The sequence below is a fragment of the Palaemon carinicauda genome, chromosome 7 (assembly GCF_036898095.1).
Source record: "Palaemon carinicauda isolate YSFRI2023 chromosome 7, ASM3689809v2, whole genome shotgun sequence".
NCBI classification, from domain to species: domain Eukaryota; kingdom Metazoa; phylum Arthropoda; class Malacostraca; order Decapoda; family Palaemonidae; genus Palaemon; species Palaemon carinicauda.
Window position 1 is genome coordinate 136,510,732 of NC_090731.1, and position 22,625 is coordinate 136,533,356.

The 22,625-nt window shown below is 42.1% G+C and overlaps 1 protein-coding gene across 1 annotated transcript in view; it reads left to right on the plus strand.

Annotated features, from left to right (window-relative positions):
• The window catches only part of ndl (serine protease nudel), a 277,009-nt gene that overhangs the window by 243,954 nt on the left and 10,430 nt on the right, over positions 1-22,625 (plus strand). Inside the window, exon 24 of the mRNA XM_068376910.1 lies at positions 15,234-15,349. Within this exon, the coding sequence (XP_068233011.1) occupies positions 15,234-15,349 (116 nt within the window). The remainder of the gene's footprint in view (positions 1-15,233; positions 15,350-22,625) is intronic.

Consider the following 22,625-nt stretch of genomic DNA (forward strand, 5'->3'; position numbering starts at 1 on the left):
CCCTTAAAGTATCTGACCTCCCTCACTGCTCCGAAACCAACCCCTGGAGGTATACGGAGCACATGCCCATGATGAATGGGAAGCTTTACATCTCCGGGAAGTTGGGAGCCAAACTCCTTGAAGATCTTCAATTCTGGCCCAGCTTTTCAGCATACCCAGATTGCTACGTGAGACTGCGAGAGGAACCTGCATCCCGCAAGGAAGTCATTGTCTTCGAACATGACAAGGCACAAACCATCCTGACCAAGACACTGAAAGGAGCTGGATATACCAACTCCAAAGTCTCAGTATTGAGCAAGAAGCACTCAACCTTCTTTGCTCCTTCCTCCAGAGCTTTCCCCTTTTCGGTGGAAGCCCTCGACTGTGTCATGAAAGCAGTCGAAGAGGCAGATCCTGCCCAATTCTAGAGAAAAGCAAAGCATCATCTCTAGCCATCCCCACCTGCGAGGAGAAGTGGAAAGAGGTACATCTAACCTTTTCCGTCTCGAAGTTGGATCCGGAGATAGCAGGCCAGCAGTTTAATGAGAACCGTCCAAAGTTGCCAGACCATCTTTTGAAAAGGGAACAGACTAAAGAAAGACTTGCTGCTTCCTTGTCTCATCAGAACTGCCTGGAAAAGTGTGCAGGCCTAACTAATGTCCCAGACATGTACATGGTCTTAGCCAAGTCCCTCATGGGTACCCTTGTGAAGAACTTGTATGCCTTTGTAAGGTCAAGGAGGACCTGTAGAGACCATGTGTTTGCCGCAGCAACGGTAAAACACAAACCCAGAAAGCTGATTTCATCATGCATCAGGGGCAAAGACCTTTTCCCTTAAGATGTGGCATCTACCAGTCAGCCGCCCCCTCTCCTCCTACCTAGGATTCAGGCTACAGAAGACAAAATGTCTTCACAGCCATGCCCTTTGGGCTAAACATAGCCCCAAGGATATTCCCAACGCTAGCGGATACAATTGTCCAGCAATTACGCTCCAAAGGAGTTCAGGTAGTAGCATACCTGGACGATTGGCTGGTGTGGGCAGCATCCAAGACTACTTGTCTGCAAGCGACCGGAAAGGTGATCCAGTTCCTGGAGCACCTGGGCTTCAAGATCAATCGCAAGAAGTCTCGCCTTTCTCCAGCTCAGAAGTTCCTGTGGTTAGGAATCCATTGGAACTTAGTCACACCACCTCTCCATTCCATTAAAGAAGAGGAGAGAGATAGCGGGATCTGTCAAGAGACTAATCCAACACAAGAGGATTCCAAGATGCTAACAGGAAAGTGTGTTGGGCTCTCTCCAGTTTGCAGCAGTGACAGACCCAGTGCTAAAAGCATAGTTAAAGAATGCGTCAGGAGTCTAGAGAAGATACGCATCAAACGCTCGAAGAGATTAACGAAGGTTGACCCCGACCCGATTGCTCAAGCTATTAAGGCCGTGGTCTACAGCCATCAGTGGAAAGTGCAAAGGAATTGGTCGCACCAGTTCAAAACTTTTCACATCAACATCTTGGAGGCTATGGCAGTCTTCCTAACGTTGAAGAAACTATCCCCTCTCGGAGCAGTCCACATCAGACTGGTCCTGGACAACGAGGTGATAGTAAAATGTCTAAACCGACAAGGCTTGGTATACGTTAGTAATGTGAATCCCATTGTTTAACCTCTAGTATCATATCTATTAATTCGTTCGGGGATATATATATCCCTTAGAATTATTAGTATAATTCGATACGCTTCTATTTTAGAGAAAAGAGGATACAGTAAACCCTTCTTCCCCCTGAGCGTCGCCATCCCAAGCGGCAACCCTATCTTCCATCATCGCCAACGAGTAGTTAACTCTGGCTTGACTTGGATAGTGTTTTACAGTCTTATCTTCTTTGCCGCCGAGTATCCCGGCTTTGAAATATGACAGTAACTCAGGGTGTAGTGTCTTGCAGTCGACAATGTCATAGACGGGAAACGTGAGTCCTCTGCCGGCCATGACGTTGTCGGCAAAGGAAGTTATGCTTCCCTAGTTTACAACCGAAAGTAGGCGGCACAATTGCCGCTGCCTTTCTCCATTGTAGACTATAATACCTGTCTTATAACCGACAATGTCGCTGACGGGAATTTTTATTCCCCTGCTGCATACGACGGCGTCGACACAGGAAGCCATGCATCCTTGATTTACAGCTAAAAGTGGACGGCATACTTGCCGTCCCCTTTCTCCTTTGTAAACTATAAGACCCTTTTCCCTCCCCCATCTGTCCTTTAGTGTCGGCCTAGCTGTCACAATTTTCCTTTGGCCGGTATTCTACAATCATCCCCGCTTGCCAGGCTGACTGAATTACCAGCTGCATTCCTACAAGCGGCGGTTAGGTTACTGCCTCAACCAGCTCCCCCTTATGTCCTTCCCTAACGTAAGCGAAGGCTCCGGGGGAAAGGCTGAGCTAGCCCAGACAGCTGCCGGTGGGAAACCCATTATACTGTTGAGAATTCTTCTGTCCTCTCTTGGACTGCCATCCACAAACCTTGGTTGCAACTGTCAGTACAGCCGGCAGCAGAATTTGTGGCTGGATGGAAGCTAGAATCAGATGCATTCCTCCCCTTCTATTAGAATCTCAATTTGGGAAGGAGGCTATAGAAGGCAGTAGCCCCCTTACACTTCCAATTATTGTACTAAACCATAATACGGAATCCTCCTTTCCATTCTTTCTCTCTCCCTATCACTTAGTGCCGCCAGGCACTAGCCTAACCCCAGTAGTATACCGGTAAAACTACAGTATATGATAATACAGTAGCCAGTACTAATGCAGTATAATGATACAGCAGTTAGAAAACTACAGTATACAATGATACATAGTACAAGCAATTCTAATATACTGTGTATCCTTTCACAGTCTATTGTTGAGAACGAATAAAATGTTGAGGTGAAGTATCTTTAACATCCTGATGAATCCTTGGATCATCGGGACTTTTATAATTCACCGATTCAGTATTAATATTCTACATGTGGAGGAGTCAGTGTAAATATTCACCGACTCCAGCTCTAAGTAAGGGAGTTATTCCAATATGTATATTCCCTCATAGGGAAATTAGAATTTTAATATTGACGGAGGTCACGGCAATTGCCTGGAGAGGAAACACAGATATAGTCTCTTTCCTATTTCCTTTCTAGCTTACTATCCTAAGCTAATAAATATAATATTATCAATACTATTTTTAAATATATGCATTTATATCAATGATATAAACCCTATACTCATTTCACCTTTTCTTTCCTTACAGGAGGAGCCAATGGTGATGTGTGCATTCATGTTCTGCAACCACAAGAGTAAGGACTTTTGTGGGCATACAATGTGCAGGTCTCGTGCCCCCTGCTCTATCGTATCTGAATCCCTGAAGTATTGGGACCCGAAGGATTGTGCCATCTGCTCAGCTCTGATGACTGAGTGATTTGGAGAAGATATCCTTGACACTACAGAATCAAGGGATACAGCAAGAGAAACTCTTCGGAGGTTGTTAAGAGGGTTCCAGAAGAACTCTCGGGGACCTTACCTACCAAATGAAGCTATGAGGTGCCTTCTGTTCCCTTAGGCCCAATCCAACGCGGTTGTGCCCCAGGTACAGGGCAAGCCTCCCTTCATCCAACTGGAAGTGGAGGCAGATATTAATAAGGAACTTGAAGGCATGGACATCCACCAGGAACGGATGTCGGAGGTGTCTACTGACACCGAAAAGGACCACCTACAAGAAGACCCAGAAGATGTGGTTCAACCACCTACGGAGGAAGAAGGATCCGTGTCGACGGTAACCGAGGACCCTCTGTTTTCCGTGACGGCATATCAACCTGTGCCGTCAACCTCTCCAGCCCCAACTCCCCATCCCAATCCGCTGATTGCTAGGAGCGAAGCGCTTCTAGAGTCGATTCAGCAGATGATGGCATTGTTCCGCAAGGAACAGCAGATTAAACAAGATCTCAAAGAGACCAAGAGAGAGGTAAGAGAAGTGAAACGGCCTGGCGTTTTAAGAGGCTTTTCCAAGCCTCTTAAGGTTTCTGATTTACCTCAATGCTCCGAAACCAACCCCTTGAGGTACACGGAGCATATGCCCATGATGGATGGGAAGCTCTATATCTCCAAGAAGTTTGGAGCCAAACCCCTTGAAGATCTTCAATTCGGGCCTAGCCTTTCGGCATACCCAGACTGTTACGGGAGACTGCGGGATGAGCCAGCATCCCATGAGGAGACGGAACCGAAGGAAGTCATCGTCTTCGAGCATGACAAGGCACAGGCTCCCCTGTCCAAGACCCTAAAGGGAGCCGGATACACTGACTCCAAAGTCTAAGCATTGAGTAAGAGGCATCCTACCTTCATTGCTCCTTCCTCCAGAGCCTTTCCCTTCTTGGTGAAAGCTCTTGACTGCGTCATAAAAGCAGTCGATGCGGGCAAACCATGCCCAGTGCTAGAAGAATGCAGACCATTATCTCTAGCCATGCCTACCTGCGAGGAAAAGTGGAACGAGGTTCATGTAACCTTCTCCATCTCTAAACTGGATCTGGAGATAGCAGGTCAGCAGTTCAATGAGAACCTTCCAAAACTGCCGAAACATCTTTTTTTGAGAAGGGAACAGGAGACAAAAGAGACTAGCTGCTGCTTTGCCTCTTCAGAACTGCATGGAAATGTGTGCAGGCCTTTCCAATGCCTCAGACATGTACATGGTCTTAGCCAAGTCTTACATGGGTACCCTTGTGAAGGACTTGTATGCCTTCGTTAGGTCCAGGAGGGCCTGTAGAGAGCATGTGTTCTCTGCAGCAACGGTCAAACACAAACCCAGGAAGCTGATCACTTTGTATCTGGGGCAAGGACCTCTTTCCACAAGATGTGGTTCAGGAGGTCATCGCCAAAGGCACCTCGGAGAATAGGAACCTTCTTCAGAAGTGGGGCATGTCTTCCAAGAGGAAATAATCCTCAGACGCTGGTCCCCAACCTAAAAACAGGAAGACAAAGAAACCACACAGACCTGTACAACTTCCAAGCGTGACCATGGCCACAGTGCCCCAAATGGTAGCCCAGCCGCAAACCACCTTTCAGATGGTACCCCAACAGCTAGTAGCTCAATCGCCTGCATTTAATCCAGTATTTGAAAGGCTTACAACTCCCTTTTGCCCCCACAAAGGTAGAGGCTCAAAAAGAGGGTCCTCAAGAAACCCCTCAAGGGGTAGAGGAGGACGCGGTCACGGAAATAGATCCTCAGGAACATCTCTGCAATGAGAGGCTCCAGGTAGGAGGGAGAGACTTCCACTTTCGGGATCGTTGCACCTTCGATCCCTGGACCCACAGCCTAATCTAGAATGGACTCAGTTCGAAATGGAGCAAAATTCCATCCCCTTTTCTGCAATTCTTCCAACACTCCACCCCTTTATTGTTAGAATATACCTCAGAACTCTTGAACAAAAAGGTAATAAGGAAAATGAAGTCCATCAAATTCCAAGGAAGGCTGTTTTGTGTTCCCAAGAAGGACTCGGACAAACTCAGTCATTCTAGACTTGTCAACACTCAACAGGTTCATCGAGAAAAAGAAGTTCCGGATGCTTAACTTGCAACACATAAGGACCCTTCGACCAAAAGGGGCTTGCACAGTTTCAATAGACCTGGCAGATGCTAACTGGCACCTACCTGTCAGCCGCCCCCTCTCCTCCTACCTGTCAGCCGCCCCCTCTCCTCCTACCTGTCAGCCGCCCCCTCTCCTCCTACCTGTCAGCCGCCCCCTCTCCTCCTACCTGTCAGCCGCCCCCTCTCCTCCTACCTAGGATTCAGGCTACAGAAGACGAAATATGCATTCACAGCCATGCCCTTTGGGCTAAACATAGCCCCAAGCATATTCACGAAACTCGCGGATACAATCTTCCAACAACAACGCTTAGAAGGAATTCGGGTAGTGGCATACCTGGACAATTGGCGGGTGTGGGCAGCATCCAAGACAGCCTGTCTACAAGCAGCCACAAAGGTGATCCAGTTCCTGGAACACCTAGGCTTCAAGATCAACTGCAAGAAGTCTCTCCTTTCTCCAGCTCAAGAGTTTCAATGGTTAGGAATCCATTGGAACTTAGTCACACCGTCTCTCCATTCCATCAAAAAAGAGGAGAGATATAGCAGGATCTGTCAAGAGACTACTGAAACTCAATAAGATTTCAAGACACCAACAGGAAAGAGTACTGGGTTCTCTCCAGTTCACATCAGTGACAGACCCAGTGCTATAAGCACAATTAAAGGATGCGTCAGGAGTCTTGGAAAGATACGCATCAAACGCTCGAAGAGTTCAACAAAAGTTGACACCTACCCTATTGCGCACGCTTCTAAGGCGGTGGTCAACAGTCAAGAGCCTGACTCGAACAATTCCCTTACAACCACCTCAACCATCAGTGGTAATACACACAGATGCCTCCCTGGAAGGATGGGGAGGCCATTCCCAACAAAGGAAAGGGCAGGGGAATTGGTCGCACCAGTTCAAAACCTTTCACATCAACATCTTGGAAGCTATGGCAGTCTTCCTAACGAAGAAACTATCACCTCGCAGATCAATCCACATCAGACTGGTCTTGGACAACGAGGTGATAGTAAAATGTCTAAACCGACAAGGCTCAATCACCTCGCATCAATCACGTGATGCTAGCCATCTTTCGCCTGGCAAGGAAGAGAAGATGGCACTTATCAGCAGTTCAACTGCAGGGGTTCTACAATGTGATGGAGGATGCTCTATCCAGGCGAAAGCCGATAGAGACAGAATAGTCCCTAGATGCAGACTCATTCTCCTTCATCTTGGAAAAAGTCCCAGAACTGCAGATCGAGCTCTTCAACGAGCGACAACAAGAAACTACCTAGATATGTAGCCCCTTACGAGGACCCTTAAGCAGAAGCGACAGATGGAATCAAATCTATCTGTTCCCACCAACCAATCTCCTGCTGAAGGTCCTCAACAAGCTAAGATTCTTCAGAGGAACAGCAGCAGTAGTGGCCCCCAAATTGCCCAGAAGCAATTGGTTCCCTCTTGTTCTAGAATTGAAACTGAAGTTGTTCCCTCTACCGAACCCAGTTCTATCCTAACTGGTTCAGAAGTCGACTGTCTACGCTTCATACTCGAGAACCAACAACAGCCAAGAAAAGGTTTGGGATCTCAAAAGACAAAATCAACTTTATAGAAGAATACAAGTCAAGTTCAACTAGGAGACAATATGAATAGTCTTGGAAGAAGTGGGTTTCCTTCATGAAAACAAAGAAACCGACAGAAATATCAATGGATTTGTCTCCTCCTTCATCCACCTACATGAAAAAGGCCTGGCTTCCACCACAATAACTGTGTGTAAGTCAGCTTTGACTAGACTTTCTTTACGCCTTTCAGGTGGACCTTTCAAGTGAAATCTTCAATAAGATACCGAAAGCATGTGCTAGACTCAAACCAGCAACCCCTCCAAAGCCCATATCATCGTCATTGGACAAAGTCCTGCACTACGCTTTGAACATGAATGAGGATTGCACCCTAAAGGATCTAACACAGTGATATTTATGTTTGCTATAGCCTCAGGGGCTAGAGTTAGTGAACTAGTGGCCTTATCCAGAAATGAAGGCCATATTCAGTTCACAGAAGAGGGAGAACTGAACCTTTTCCCTGATCCTACCTTTCTCACCAAAAACGAGCTGCCCACCAAAAGGTGGGGTCCTTGGAGAATCTTTCCTCTGAAGGAAGATGTCTCTCTGTCCATTAGTGTCTTAGGGTCTATCTTCTATCTTCGAAGAACTTCAGACTTCAAGGAGGGACAGCTCTTCCGAGGCGAAACCTCTGGATCAAACCTATCTCTAAAACAATTGAGGACGAAACTCCCCTACTTTATTCGCAGAGCGGATCTTGACAGTACACCCGCAGGTCACTATCCAAGAAAAGTAGTTTCTTCGTTGAACTTCTTTCAACACATGGACTTTGATAGGCTCCGCTCATATACGGGTTGGAAATCATCCAGTCTTCTATAAACATTATGCGAAGCAAGTGCATGAGATAAAACACTTTGTGGTGGCGGCAGGTAGTGTCATAAAACCTGTTGTTTAGTGCTGCAATGAACAGTGGACTGTTTTGGGACTCTACAGTGTATTGGGTGAACAGGTATTAGCACCCTCGAGTGTAATACCTTTTAGTAAAAATCACTATGGTGATTTATGGACTGTTCTATATAGGTGCAGAATCTATCCAATAACACCAGTGATGTGTGAACATTTGTAAACAGTGTTGAAGCATATCCAACATCCAAGTGAAACCAAACAAATTAATTTAACAGTGAGTGGCATTTAACAAATGAATTAATATGTATATTCTTCCCTTATAGGTTAGAAATATATACAGTATATACCAGGATGTTCATATATGCATTCTAGATTCCTTCTCATGATACATTAATATATTTTGTTTTTGGCTATGAAAAACAAAAATTAATGTATCTGCATCTTCTTTATCCTCAGATTTACTAATAAAGATTTCCAGAGCCTTCCTATTTTCCTTAAAATAGAAATCTTGTTAGTAGGAGTTCCAAAGAACAACCAGGTAATCTAAAAGAAGTTTCCCTCTTGTTTTTACGGAAATGCAAACTTTGAATCCTTATAGTCTAAGTCGACAATTTCCCTGCAGGGGGCAGGAAGCCCCAAGTTAGTTCCAAACTTAGCGGATATGACAAATAACGGTAAGGTCATATATATATATATATAAAGGTCTAGGAGACCATGTAAGGAACTCGTTCAAAGTAAAGGCACTTGTACAACCCCCAGAAATAGTATTTTTAAAGTTAATTCTCTGGTAAGCGTCCATCAGGACGACATGGCTGAGCCCAAAAAATGGATTTTGAGCAAAGTAAAAAATTTATTTTTGGGTGAGATAGCCATGTCGTCTTGATGGACCCACCCTTCTTTCAAAAAGAAGAAAAAAACTACTATGTAATGGAAAGACCCCACTCGAAACTTCTCTATCTGCTGCTATTCCTGCTTAAATGCAACAAGGAATAACTGGCTGTAGTAGTACAGGGAGGGGGTCCACCGGGTACCTTGATAACTGCTCCCCTTCGTTCGCCACTCTTCTCCCTCAGAGTTAAGGGATTTTGACGAAGGAAAAATCTATTTCTGGGGAGAGACCTGTGATGCCCGGTGAAAAGGGTCCTTCTTTACACTTTTCCAATATAAATCTTCCAAATATACTAGAGAAAGATGAAAGCACGGAATGCAGAGGTTACTACCCTCGCGCGATCACCTTGTGGGTGTCATGTATACAACAAGGGCGTGTGAAAACCACGATTCACAGGCTATCTTCCATTTAGATAATCCCTTCATCAAAGGGGAGGGCCGTGACAGGCCCTAGAGAATACAGTTGGACTACCCCACCTACTACTCGCGCCCTCCAGATCATCCTTCTGCAAGAACATATGGCTTGGTAAGGAAAGGGTGGGTCCGTACAAAAATAACCGGGAAGGGTTTCACCGGGCGTCACAAGTCTCTCCCCAGAAATAGATTTTTCCTTCGTCAAAATCCCTTTTCTGGGTCGATCTGTGACGGCCATGAAAATGTACCAGAGATTGCCTTCCAAGCCCAATAAAGTAATAACATAATGCGGAGAATACAATCACCATATACGACAATAATATAATATAATAATGTAAGAAACGTCCAATTACCAACTAGCCAAATGACAGGAAACGTAAGGCTAAATAACTAAGACGACAAGGAATCAACTGAGTGTCGAATCGCAAAAGGCATCAAACCTTACATGTCTAAGCATATCTAAACCTTAAAGGAATGATAACTACAATAAGCATATCTAAACCTTAAAGGAATGATAACTACAATAAGTTAAACATAGGAATTAAACATGGCAAATATCATAGCTTGAATAGTAAGACCTGTCCATTTATCCGTAATAGGCAAGGCAACAATGAGAGCAGTTGTAGATATGGCGTATTCCCCATTGTGTGGGGTGAGCTTGGAATTAGCTTACCACCCAGACCGACAACATCCTGGTCCAGACAGATCAGGCCTGCCCTTTAGGAAATAATACCGTTACCTTCGGTACCTTGTCTAACCTAACCAAGGCATGCTCTTTCAATCGAACGAATCCGTTGGAATGGGAATTCTAGTCCCTGAGAGTAAATTCTAGGTCCTCCAGAGGGCGGACGTCTATGCCATCCAGAGTTATGGTACCATCTATATATGGGACATGTAAGGCAAATTTCTGTATTGTTTTTATCGAAGGAGGTTACTTCGATACGCCTGGGGCTGTAGGGGGAGTCATCCGAGTTCCTGAACGGATCCGACTCGCCACCATATCTTTGAGCTCAGTCATAGCCCCTTGGCTTGCCCTAGAATGTGTTGTATCTGCTCTTTAACCCTACCCCTGGCTTTTAGCAGTCATGGTTTTATGCAAGGTAATATGAACATCAGGATCCTTTGAGGGTCCTAGGTCGGTGACGCAGGTAATTGCAAAGCTGAAGGCTCAAAACTCATCACCACATACCTGCCCGTCCATGGGGTCGATGTCCAACCCTAGAGAGGACACTCCGAGGAGATAGGGTCCGCTAGATGGAGCATTCCTTCCAAACCTTGATACCCAAGGGCAGAGAGCTGCTCTTGCAGGCCGGAGAGATTCAGCATCATCCTGAAAGAAGTGAGGGGATTAGTGATGAAGGAGAAGACTGTTCTCCTCAATAAGCAATGCATACATAAATCCGGATCAAATTAAATCATCGCCAAAGGATACCAAAAAGAAACTTATTAGAACCAACTTACATCATGGGTCAGGAGTAGGGAGGACAGCTCGTAGCAGAGCGTGCATGACTCCGGGAACCATACCATGTAGGCGGACCTTCTGTAAAAGAAAGGAGACATAAGTCTGGATGTTCCTTGAAACTCTGGTGTGATCCTATTCACAGGCTGGGATCAACCAAATAACTGTAACTAATAATAATGTCTATATTTATGCATATATTTAATTATAAATATGTATAAATATGGATAAATATCCATACAACATTGTGTTCAAATAGAAATAAATTTCTACTCAGTATTTGGGATCGAACGCTAGCCCCTTCTAATGAAAAGCCAGGTCGAAACTAACCATGCCATGAGAGGCTATCTACTGTTCCTTGAGACTCTGGTCAGTGAACAGATGAATCAATAGTATACTAATATCCAGTAACCACGTAACATGTAACTATAAACCTCATCGGTAAAATAATGTTAACCCCGGTTCTAAACGTCGAGTCAGGGGTGGCCAACCTATGGCGCATGCGCCAACAGTGGCGCATTGCATGATTACAAGTGGCGCACTATACCCCAAAGATAGAAAATTGAATGACTTTTCTTTAAAATTGCTAATTATGTTCATATATTTTCATTAGGACTTTTCAAGAATAGCTAATGAATATTATCAACGCAAATTCAAAGTGTCATTAAAAGTAAGTACCATTTACTTTGTATTCATGTTAAATCCTTTCCTTTACAGCTAAAACAAAAGATTGGCCACCCGTGGTCTGAGTGATCTCTGTTGTCACCGGAGATCCGGTGACAAAGGTCCGTCAGTGAAAACGTGAACATCAGAGGTAAGATAATATTAACCTCAATTCCGAACGTGTGTGTGATATCCGGTTAAGCCGGAGATTCGATGAAAAAGGACCGTAATAATGAAATTGTGATTATTCATGTAAAAGGGTTCGTACCCTGTTTCTGATTGATCTCTGTTTGTACTGGAGATCCGGTGACAAAGGTCCGTCATCGTGAAATCGTGACCCTCACCGGTACGATAATATTAACCTCAATGCTGAACGTCTGTGTTATCTCCAGTGAAGCCGGAGATTCGATGAAAAATGGACCGTAATAATGTAATTGTGATCAATCATGACAAAGGTTCGTGTGCAAAAGGTCTCAGCCGGAGTCTGAGTGCCGGATTTCACCGTTGCACTCCAAATATCTGACTAGTTCTCACCCAATGAGTATCCATTATAGCGGAGTATAACTCAAGGCGGAGCTAAGGGTGTCAGCATAAAGCGATCCCAAATAATGACTCATACACTAACGTAACCTATTAATATTGCTAGCTCTATTAACAGTAACCACATCAATAAAACATGAATATCATTAAACGTAATATCATCAACCCGGAGAATAAGAGGAGGCAGGAATAACTCGTGATCGTATAAAACGGAAAACGGGAAATCCACCTCCCCTACTCGAGCTTAATAAAGAAAACGAGAGAAGGGGTAACTCGTAACTGTAGAAACAGAAAATTGAGCACTCTATGCTCACGCTCTCAAGGTTACATAATAAAGAACCAAAATCACATATGATAAGAATAATGATAAAATTGTAATAACCAAGAACGAAGAATAACGACAACGTAACAAATAAACATAAAGATATAGTCTAAGACGAGCACCTTCCTGAGGCATGTACATAACTATAACAAAGACTAGATCGATATCTTCGTCCAAATTGGACTTGCTAGCAAATAAATACCATAGTAAAAACCAATAATAAATAATGATAATATTGGTCATTAAACGTAAGTGATATAACCTAGATGACAGAGTACCAGATGGGCAACATTAACTTGAAAAACTACTGAATCGAACAAAACCAAAATGGCTGCCGATACCGAGGCAGGCCAACCGCTTCCAAAACTAAAATCCACAATCTTGGAAAAAGAACAAATGCCCGGTACTGAAAAAAAAACTGTCAAAACAAACTATGGTACTTAACATTCGTAAAGGTGAAGTAGCAACGTCAGTCATGTTGAATTAACGACAATCACTTGCGAAAACACCGAACAAAATAATTAACGACTTAGCGGGCAAGTCCAAAACAGAAGGATGACCTGGAGGGCGCGAGTAGTAGGTGTCGGTGGGGTAGTCCAACTGTATTCTCTAGGGCCTGTCACGGCCCTCCCCTTAGATGAAGGGATTATCTAAATGGAAGACAGCCTGTGAATAGTGGTTTTCACACGCCCATGTTGTATACACGACACCCACAAGGTGATAGCGCGAGGGTAGTAACCTTTGCATTCCATGCTTTTATCTTTCTCTTGTATATTTGGAAGATTTATATTAGAAAAGTGTAAAGAAGGACCCTTTTCACCGGCCGTCGCAGATCGACCCAGAAAAATCTATTCAGGGTGAAGATTGCTATGTTGTATAAAAAAATACGTCCCCTGATATTATGCGATATCCTTAAAGATATATTAAGGATACTCGCGCCAGGATTTAGAATTTTGAAGACCTATGGTTAATTCTCTGAGAGTATCACTGTAGCAAAATATCCCTCAGAAAGCTACCTTAAGGAACCTTCCATCAGGACGACATGGCTAACTCACCCAAAAATAAATTTTCGCTTTTCTCAAAATCCGTTTTATTTCCTTTTTTCCTATCCTCACTGAGCTCTTTTCCTTGTTGGAGGCTTTGGGTTTGTAGCATAATACATTTTCAGTAGTAGCTTGGCATAATAATAATGATAATGATAAAAAACATGAGTAAAACATTGACCATAAGGAAATCTGTGCACAAAGAACTATGGCAGTTTTATTGTAAAAAAAATAAATATGGTAAAACTTTAATGCATTTCTGGAAGTAGAACCTCTGTTTAAAAGTTTGTGAGAATCTGCTCACAATCTCGAATGCTTGTATTCTAAAATAATTTTTCCCCATGAATAAAGGAAATTCATTCTGTATTCATAAGTCTGTAGATAACATAACTGTACACAAAACTTTCGAAGGTGTTATACGCAATGGTAATTATTGAACAATTTATAACCATTAACTTAAAAATGGAGGAGGAGATTGCTTGGAAGCATCTCCCTCCATGAGCAGTTTTCTGAACATTGTTTATCATCACTAACCGAATCACTCAATTCCCACATTCTGGACATTAGGTGTTCTTTGTTTTATTCTTTTGTTGAGTTTTGATGAGGAACTCATCTAGAGACAACTGATTTTGCTTCTGCTTTAAAAAAATCATGAAAATGGGTTAATGTGAACACTTAATGTGGGTGGCATATGGGCACCACGTGACTTATTCGTGCTATAGTAGTATCATTAGTATGTATCCAGAAAAAGGTCAGACAAAAAACTTTAGCTCGTGGGCCTGCAGTATTTGTAACTTCATTCAAATTTGAATACATGTATCCCCTTTACCTCATATTCAAAGTTACGCTTACCCTAAGGTACTACTGTACTTGTCTATGAGATGAGTAAGGTACCAGATAAGTTTATTATTTTAAGATTCCTAAATTCGCTATCTTTCACTATCCAACCTCCATCAGTGAGCAGTATGAACATCAAAGGAGGTTCATAGAAATAAAAAAAAAAAAATAACTGCTCTCCTGATGTTCATATACATTCCCACCCTCTCTCTCTTCTGACTATTGAAGTCAAGGATGGGTAGATGGAGATTAGTTAAGACTTTAAGACAAAGACAAATTATTTACAGCATAACCGTGCCAAGGTTATTGGAATTAACTGCTAGATTATCCAAGTACTGTACTAGAGGATGAAGCATATTTAAAGGAAAGAAAACTATTTTTTATTTTAAACTAATATATAAGCCAAGCTTTAAGATAGGCAATTTGAATATCAAGTGAGTATAAAAATAAATTTAGTTGAAATTTTTTTCTTTCTACCAAGCATTTTGTTTTTGGTATCATATATTTGTGAATACTCTCAATGGCCAAAAATATTGTTTTATGGAATCCCAGGGCCCTTCTTTCAAATTTAGTAAAATTTGTGAATAGCAAGCCAGGCAGTGAAAAGGCCTGATTGTTTAGTACAGTACTTTTACCCAGAACTAAAATAAGTAAAGATTATTTTTTCAGTTGTCTTAAAACGATACTGTTATACTACTAATTCATAAAGAAAAATCTTAGAATCAGATTGTTGATCTGTACTAGGTCCTCTCATTTGTATTTTTTCCTAAATTTGCGCAGTAAGGATTAGGGCAGGTTCTGGCTGAAGTATATGGTTATGGCAAGTGGTGGTAGGGTAAGTGCAGACAGGCACTGAATTACAGTTATATAGTGATAAGGACTTAAACCTGCATTGTGTAGCCGTAACCATTAATTTTGGTCTGGCACCAAAAATTTCCTATTATATAATTTTATTTATATCAATGTGATTTGGAAGACATTAAGATCATTTTAATTCTAAACTGTATGACTGTGAATTGTATCAATCTGTTAAGGTTAACTAATATGTTTAATTTTTAGAGGTTGTTGGCAAATGATCCACGGAGGATATGTGATGGAGTTCTTGACTGTACCGACGAAAGTGACGAAGATGTATGTGGATGTAACACCCCCCCATATGACTTTAGATGCTACTCGTAAGTGATTTTTTTTTTCAAGATTACAAATTTTATAGAATATTTTTTATTGCTTTTGTATTGTAAGCTTCAAAATTAATTCTTAAGTTATGTCAATTTAACTTGGCTTGGTTTGAAGGGTTGAATCTTTGGGTTGAGTCCTTTTAGATATAAAATATTGCCGTACAGTACTTTTGTTTACAGTAATACCTCGGGATACAAAATTAATTAGTTCCCGATTGGCTTTTGTAACGTGATTTATTTGTATGATTTGCATTTTACATGTAAATCGAATTCTTTCAAAGCCCTCGGAAAACACCACATTTTTATAATAAAGGTAAAACCAGAATGAAAGCTACAAATACATTTAAATCATTCTGTATATCTAACCTAACTGTTAATACCTGTAAATAAAGTAGATATTAGAACAATTTAATAGTAAATGAGAAATACAAAAATGTGGAATCTTGCATTTCAAGTAATGCTATGTCCAAAAGCAAGAGTGGCAGCAGAGGAGGAGGATATTCAAGGAGGATATCATCTTTGAGGCCAGGAGGGTGAGCATGGGCATTGTCCAACACAGCAGACATTTCAGAGGGAAGTAGTTCTCTTCCAGATAATTTTTAGCTGTCAGACCGAAACGGAGATTTACCCATTCTACGAAAAGCTCTAATTACCCCGGTTTTTTGCATTAGCCCTCCACATTGCTTAAAGGTTGTCCTTCAGCACTTAGTGGGACTTGTTGGCTCGAGGACTCTCCGAATAACACACCAATAGGGGCTTAACCCTTCAATCCCCACTGACATTGGTAGAGACCGCAAGGGTAAGTCTCTTCATCATAGGCTTATGCCCGGGCAGCTGCTTCTTGCCGTGATATAGGTCCGATGAGGCTTTTTAATTATTTGTTTTTTTCTTTTTTAGGTTCTAGTTTTGTCACAGTTGACTTGATGGGGAATGTAGCCCTCCTGGATGGTCAACTTGTCGAATTTCTTGAAGGCTTCAGCTGCTTTAGTGTCCGAGCTGGCAGCCTTCCCATGCTACACCACCCAATGATTGCCATTGTCGCCTGAATTTTTCAAAACCACCCATGTGGAGCTTTGAACTCTAGGGGTGACTACTACAATGTCCTAGGCCTAAGCATGCACAAGACCACCAAAAGTGGTGCTGGCCTTGTGGCAGGTTACCGTCTTGATGATAGCGTCTCTAGCAATTTCTTGACCTTAATCCAGAGAAGTGTCTCCATCTCATCATGGACTTGGCTCCCGTAACACTACTTAAGACGACAGTCACATCCTTAGAAGGTGTTGCTGCTTTGAGGGCTTCCTTCTGCCATACTATTAGTGATAAAACACTACCCCATGTCACCCTCTTACTACTTGATAATCTCCAGCTTCGTCTCGCTGGAAAGCATCCTCTGCATCTTTCCTTGAACATTAGCAACATTCCTTGGACCCCTGGCCATAGAATTATTGGTTGAATAAAGCAACACGAAAATTATTAGTACGAAATCAGAATCGCCAACACGAATTCAATCTGAACGATAGCGAATGCTGAAACGAATTGGCCAAGGGATGCCCTACGAATGTATGATGGTTAAAATGCGGACTACCAGGAGAGTAAGAGCTTATGGCAGTAACTATCATCAGCCCAGGGAGATAACCAATTGGAGAGCAGGACAATGGTGGCGAATTTAAAGTTTGTGCAGCGAGCAAATTTTAAAACTTTCAGCAGCCGGGCAGATTTAGTTTTGTATCCTATTTTTTCTTGAGGTGAAAATTTTTTTTTGTTCTGTAAGATTAATTTTTCATATACAGAAATTTAGGGTTGTGGTGGCAGATATGGTAATGCTCTGACTGGTAAACGCCAGACTGAGGTAAGTCCCACTCAAACTTGGTAGCTCCTTTGGCCGGTGCAATCTCCCCCATCTTTGTGAGCTAAGAATGGGGTGTTTGGGAAAGCCTATAGGTCTATCTGCTGATTCATCAACAGCCATTGCCTGGCCCCCCTTGGTCCTAGCTTGGGTGGAGAGGGAGCTTGGGCGGTGAGCATGTGTAAATATGGTTTGTCTGAGACATTGTCCTGCTTGCTAGCACAATATCAGTGTCCCTTACCTCTGCCATTCATGAGCGTCCTTTAAACCTTTAGAGGCTACGTTGTTAATAAAGAAATTGAATACTGTACATAATTTGTCAAATGCCCCTGGTGTAATTGAGGCTGTAATAGTTCTATTTCCAATAAAAAATCCTAATTTTTTACTTTTATTTAATTATTATTTTATCAAGAACATATATTTAACATAAATCTACTCTTGTATATTAACAATAACTGTCAATTTGTAATAAGTTCTTGTGAAGATACAAACCATGACTTATCCATGAGTAAAGTATTCCTAGCAACAGATGTTAGGTTAAAAGTGGAGGTGTGGGAGAATCAAGAAATCTGCTTAATCACTTGGCTTTATAATTTCCCTTTCTGAAAGGTCACATCATGGTTGTTGAATACTGCTATTTTATCTTTGTTTTTGGTATTGTGACATTGTGTATCTGGTATTTGTAAAGATGGCTAAAGAGTAATAGTATGGACATGAGAATGTTTTTATAGTAGTCTGCCTTAATTGCTGATCTTTCTTTTTGTTTCAAGGCTTCAGGATGTTCCAGAAGCCCTTGTGTCGGAAGCATAGTATTTAGAATGGCAAAAGTTAGGCCCAAGTTGAAGTAGACCAGGAAGGCTTCATAAGGTTTCTACTTTTTGACTCTGCAGCTTTTCTCAACACCATGCTTGTGAAGGAACTAGTCTACTCCCTCTTAGACCAATACTGGTTACTCTTCCTTTTGCTTTAGCATGATCCAGCAGGTTGTTCCATGGAGTTTATATAGGTTCTTTACCGTTCTGTTAATGGACTGTGATTGCTCTGTGGAATTCCCTTGCATGTTTATAGACTGGATTCCTAACAATTTTTTCCATGCAATGATAGAATAAGCTTTAAATTATCATTCTAAAGTGGGTTTGTCATATGAAAAAAATGGATGGTGGTAGGAGGGCAATATGCATACTGTTTGAAATGTCAATGTGGAGAGACCTAGAAAGAGGTGTATAAATTTAAATATTTTTTAAAGCAAAAGCCTTCAAAAATATCTGAGCAAGATAGGGGCATTTTCTTGCATCATAAGTTAAATACAGTTTTAGTTTTTACCACACTGGTAATACTTGGGCTTTTCCTGCTATTTGAGAATATGTATGATTCGGATTTTTATAAACAGATGATCACCATTGAGTATAATTAGACATGTTTCTTAATTCTATTAATATAACCCCCATGTCTTAATCTTACACGCCTAAAATTTGAGATTTTAATTCTATTGATATTACTTGTCAAGTAACTACAATTTCTTCTTAGTTCCTTTGATGTGTAATTTCTTCAAACTATGAAATTGCATTTACTGTAAATATTTCTCATGGGCACCAAGTTATCTAAACTTGCACCTGACTTTTGATATCCTTGTTGATTAAAGTTTGCACCATTCAATGTATGTATTCGCTTGTGGAACAAAGTATACTTTATGAACCTGAAATGCAGGTTCACTTGTCATTTTAAGGTTTCAAGGTCTTAAAAACTTCCTGGACCTCTACACCTGCAGCATCTTATGAAAGGACATTTATCTGTTTATCCTTAGAATTATCAGTCGCCAAGTCACTTTAGCATCTTTCATCCAATTCTTCTATCTTTAGCCACAGAATCTGGATCCTTTACAAAGCTGAATTGCTCTAAGTGCTTCACATCAAAGCTTTTGTGAAAGATATTTACCTAAAGTAGTGTACAGTAGGCTGACTAAATTCAGTTGTCTAATCAGGACTAGGCCAGGTATTTGCATTTGTTCTGTACTTGGTCAGGTCTTTTAATTTGTTCTGTACTTGGCTTTTATGCAAACAGTGCCTACCATTAAACCCTTTAATGGCTGGTTTGATGTTATTTCCTACCTTCATACATTTGTGTATGCCTACCAATTGTTATTTAGAGGGGTCTTTAGTGTGACACAAATGTTATATTTGAAAGTTGATCCTTGCCTTTTGACTTTTTACTGTTCCAGTTGTTCTTTATCCATCACTTCCCTTGAGTGCACCTTGCCTAGGAACTGGTAAGTGCATAGCTTGAATTAGGAAAGGTTTAGATAAAATGGGTGCAAAATGCTCCCAAATTGAGTAGGTCTAGCGATTACATAGTTTTAATGACGTTTTAGTGTTTTTGAAGTGTATGCCATGGGAGCTACCAATGACATAATAGAATACTATTGATTTTTCTAGTAGAAGGAACAATATCCCTCTGGTCATTTGAGTTCAGTTTTAGATTTAATTGATAATTATTGTAATCATTAGTAGTTACTACAGATGTTTCTGAAATGCGCTTTTTTTTTTTTTTTCCCCCTTTGAAATTTACAGTACGTTACATACGACATTCTTGGGTTATCCACTGTTCCCTGCTCTCACACATTTAGGTTCTGGCACACGTCATCTCTCCCTTCCAAAAGTAAGAGGAATAGGTTCCAAGATCAAGAATTTTCTCAAGCACAAGCAGGTGTTCAAAGAGCCTAGAAAGTATCCTCGGCCTTTTCCAATTCACTTCAGTAACAGATCTATAAAAACCAAACTCAAGACATCAATCGATTTTGGAGAAAGAGAGCTACAGTACCTATAAGAAGACAAGGTCTCGAAGATCCCCTCTGTCTGGAAAATGAGACTACGACCATAGTCCGAACCGAAGAACCTCTCCAAAGCGGTTCCACTACAATTCCCACCTCCACAAGTGACATTCCATTCAGCCGTGTCTCTAAGTGGATGGGGGGATTACTCCGAACATCAGATGTTTCAGGTTCTTGGTCACTCGCCATGAAACAGTCCCATATCAATGTTCTCGAAGCCATGGCAGTGTTCTTGACCCTGAAGAGAGACTCTCCTCCGAGGTCGACCCACATCAGAGTAGTGTCAGACAGCACAGACGCGGTACACTACGGCAACAGGGGAGGATCCAAGTCACCCAACCTGAATCAGATCCTGGTCACTTTCTTCGCCTGGGCAACAGAAAAGAACTGGTTCCTGTCAGCACCTCACCTAGCGGGAGGCCAGGATGCGAGAGCGGGCTCACTATCCAGGACGAGTCCCCTGGAGTCAGAATTTCATTCCGGTGGATACTCAGGCTCGTTCCAGGCATCCAGGTAGATCTATTCACAACTCAGATCAATCACAAACTTCCTTGTTATGTGACCCCAACCCTGGACCCTCGGGCTTATGCCATGGACGCATTACCCCGGGATTGGAACCATTAGAAGAAGATTTCCCTATCTCCCCCAGTGAATCTTCTAAAAACTTTTACACCGACTACGCTCCTTCCGGGGCGCAGTGGCTTTAGTACCACCTCACTGCCCAAGAACAGTTGGTTTCCTCTCCTCCTCGAGTGGAAACTCCGTCCCATCCGGATCCCGTTCCTCAAACTGACCCGAGTATTCCAAACTCACTGTGTCAGATTACTCAAGGATGGCCAAAACCCTAACTTTGTAGGCTACAGAAAGTTGGCAGCTCGTAGAGACGCGAACATTGAACCGGAAAACGATTTCTTCATCGAATCAGACAAAAGGGACTCGACAATTCGCCAATATGATTCAGCCGTTAACCCCCAAAATAGGTGGTCCCCTTGGAAGGTTATTCCTCTTCTCCAAGATACTTCTCTATGTCCGGTCACCACTCTCAGGGCCTTTTTAGCTACGACTGCTACCCGATCGGCTGGCCCCTTGTTTATCAGAGAACAAGGAGGTACCATTTCCATACGTGGATTAGGCAATAGATCCTATACTTCATTAAACAAGCCAATCCGGGATCATTTCCCCATGCTCATGATATCCGGTCCGTAGCTACCTCCATCAATTATTTCCAGAAGATGGACTTTGATGACCTTATAAAGTTCACGGGTTGGGAGTCTCCTATGGTCTTCAAACGCCACTATCTAATGAACTTACAGGCTCTTAAATACCCAACAGTTGCAGCTGGGAGCCTTCTCTCCCCAGTGATCTTTTGTTCTTCCTTTCATCCATCTCTTTTCTTCTCCCTCCTACCCGCCACTCGCACCACCACGCCGCTTCCTTGGTGGTTCGTTAGCCCTAGTTTATTACATATTAGGTTATTATGATTGTAACTATTATTGATTACCGTTGTTATAGGGTCGGGATATTCTTAGCCATGTCAGTTTTGTTGCATGTTTCCTCTGATACTCGGAGGCTTCCCTGTTATCATGTTTGTTTAACCTTACTCCCACTATGCCCTGTGGCTAGTTTGTGTTATGCCTACTTACCTTAATTATTTATGATTTTCTTTATATGGTGTTGTTTCTCTCCCCTCATTAAATTAGTTGTTATTGTTGGGCTTGGAAGGCATTCTCTGGTACATTTTCACCGGGCGCCACAGGTCGACCCAGAAAAGGGATTTTGACGAAGGAAAAATCTATTTCTGGGGAGAGACCTGTGGCGCCCGGTGAAACCCTTCCCCTTTATTTTACACGATCCCACCCTTTCCTTTCCAAGCCGTCATGGCCATTACAGAAGGATGTTGTTCAGGTGGCCCTCGCGTCGTGGCGCTGGTGGTTGGCTAGGGCCTTTGTATCGGCCCATCCCTTTGACGAAGGAATTAACTAAATGGAAGACAACCTGTGAATAGTGGTTTTCACGCGCCTTTGCTTTATACACGACACCCTAAAGGTGCTCGCGCGAGGGTAGTAACCTCAGCATTCCATGCTTTTATCTTTCTCTGGTATAATTGGAAGGTTTTATCAGAAAAGATACATAAGGAGGACTCTTTTCACTCTTTTCACCGGGCGCCACAGGTCTCTCCCCAGAAATAGATTTTTCCTTCGTCAAAATCCCTTTTTTATCAAGATATGAAAATCTGTTGTTCCCTTAAAGATTTGGCAGAAGAATAAATGTAGGTAAATAGTTTCAATCTTGATTCCTCATTCTTCTGAGGACTAGGTATTGTGGAGAAAAATCATAACTCTTAACAGGAGTTTGGTAACTTGAATCATGGGTAAGTACTGAAATAGATAATTATGAAAATGGTAGTTTTAGTTAAGCTTCCCTGAGAATTGTGTGCTGAGCTGAATACCACATTGCTCTGGTAGTAGGGTCAGTGGTACTCATGGAATTATGTCTAAGGTATTCAGTAATGAATTACTCAAAGGTTTATACAAATAATTTTATAGTTTGTCATTAAGGCCTTTTTCCATTGCCAATCATTATAAAAGATGCTTAATTTG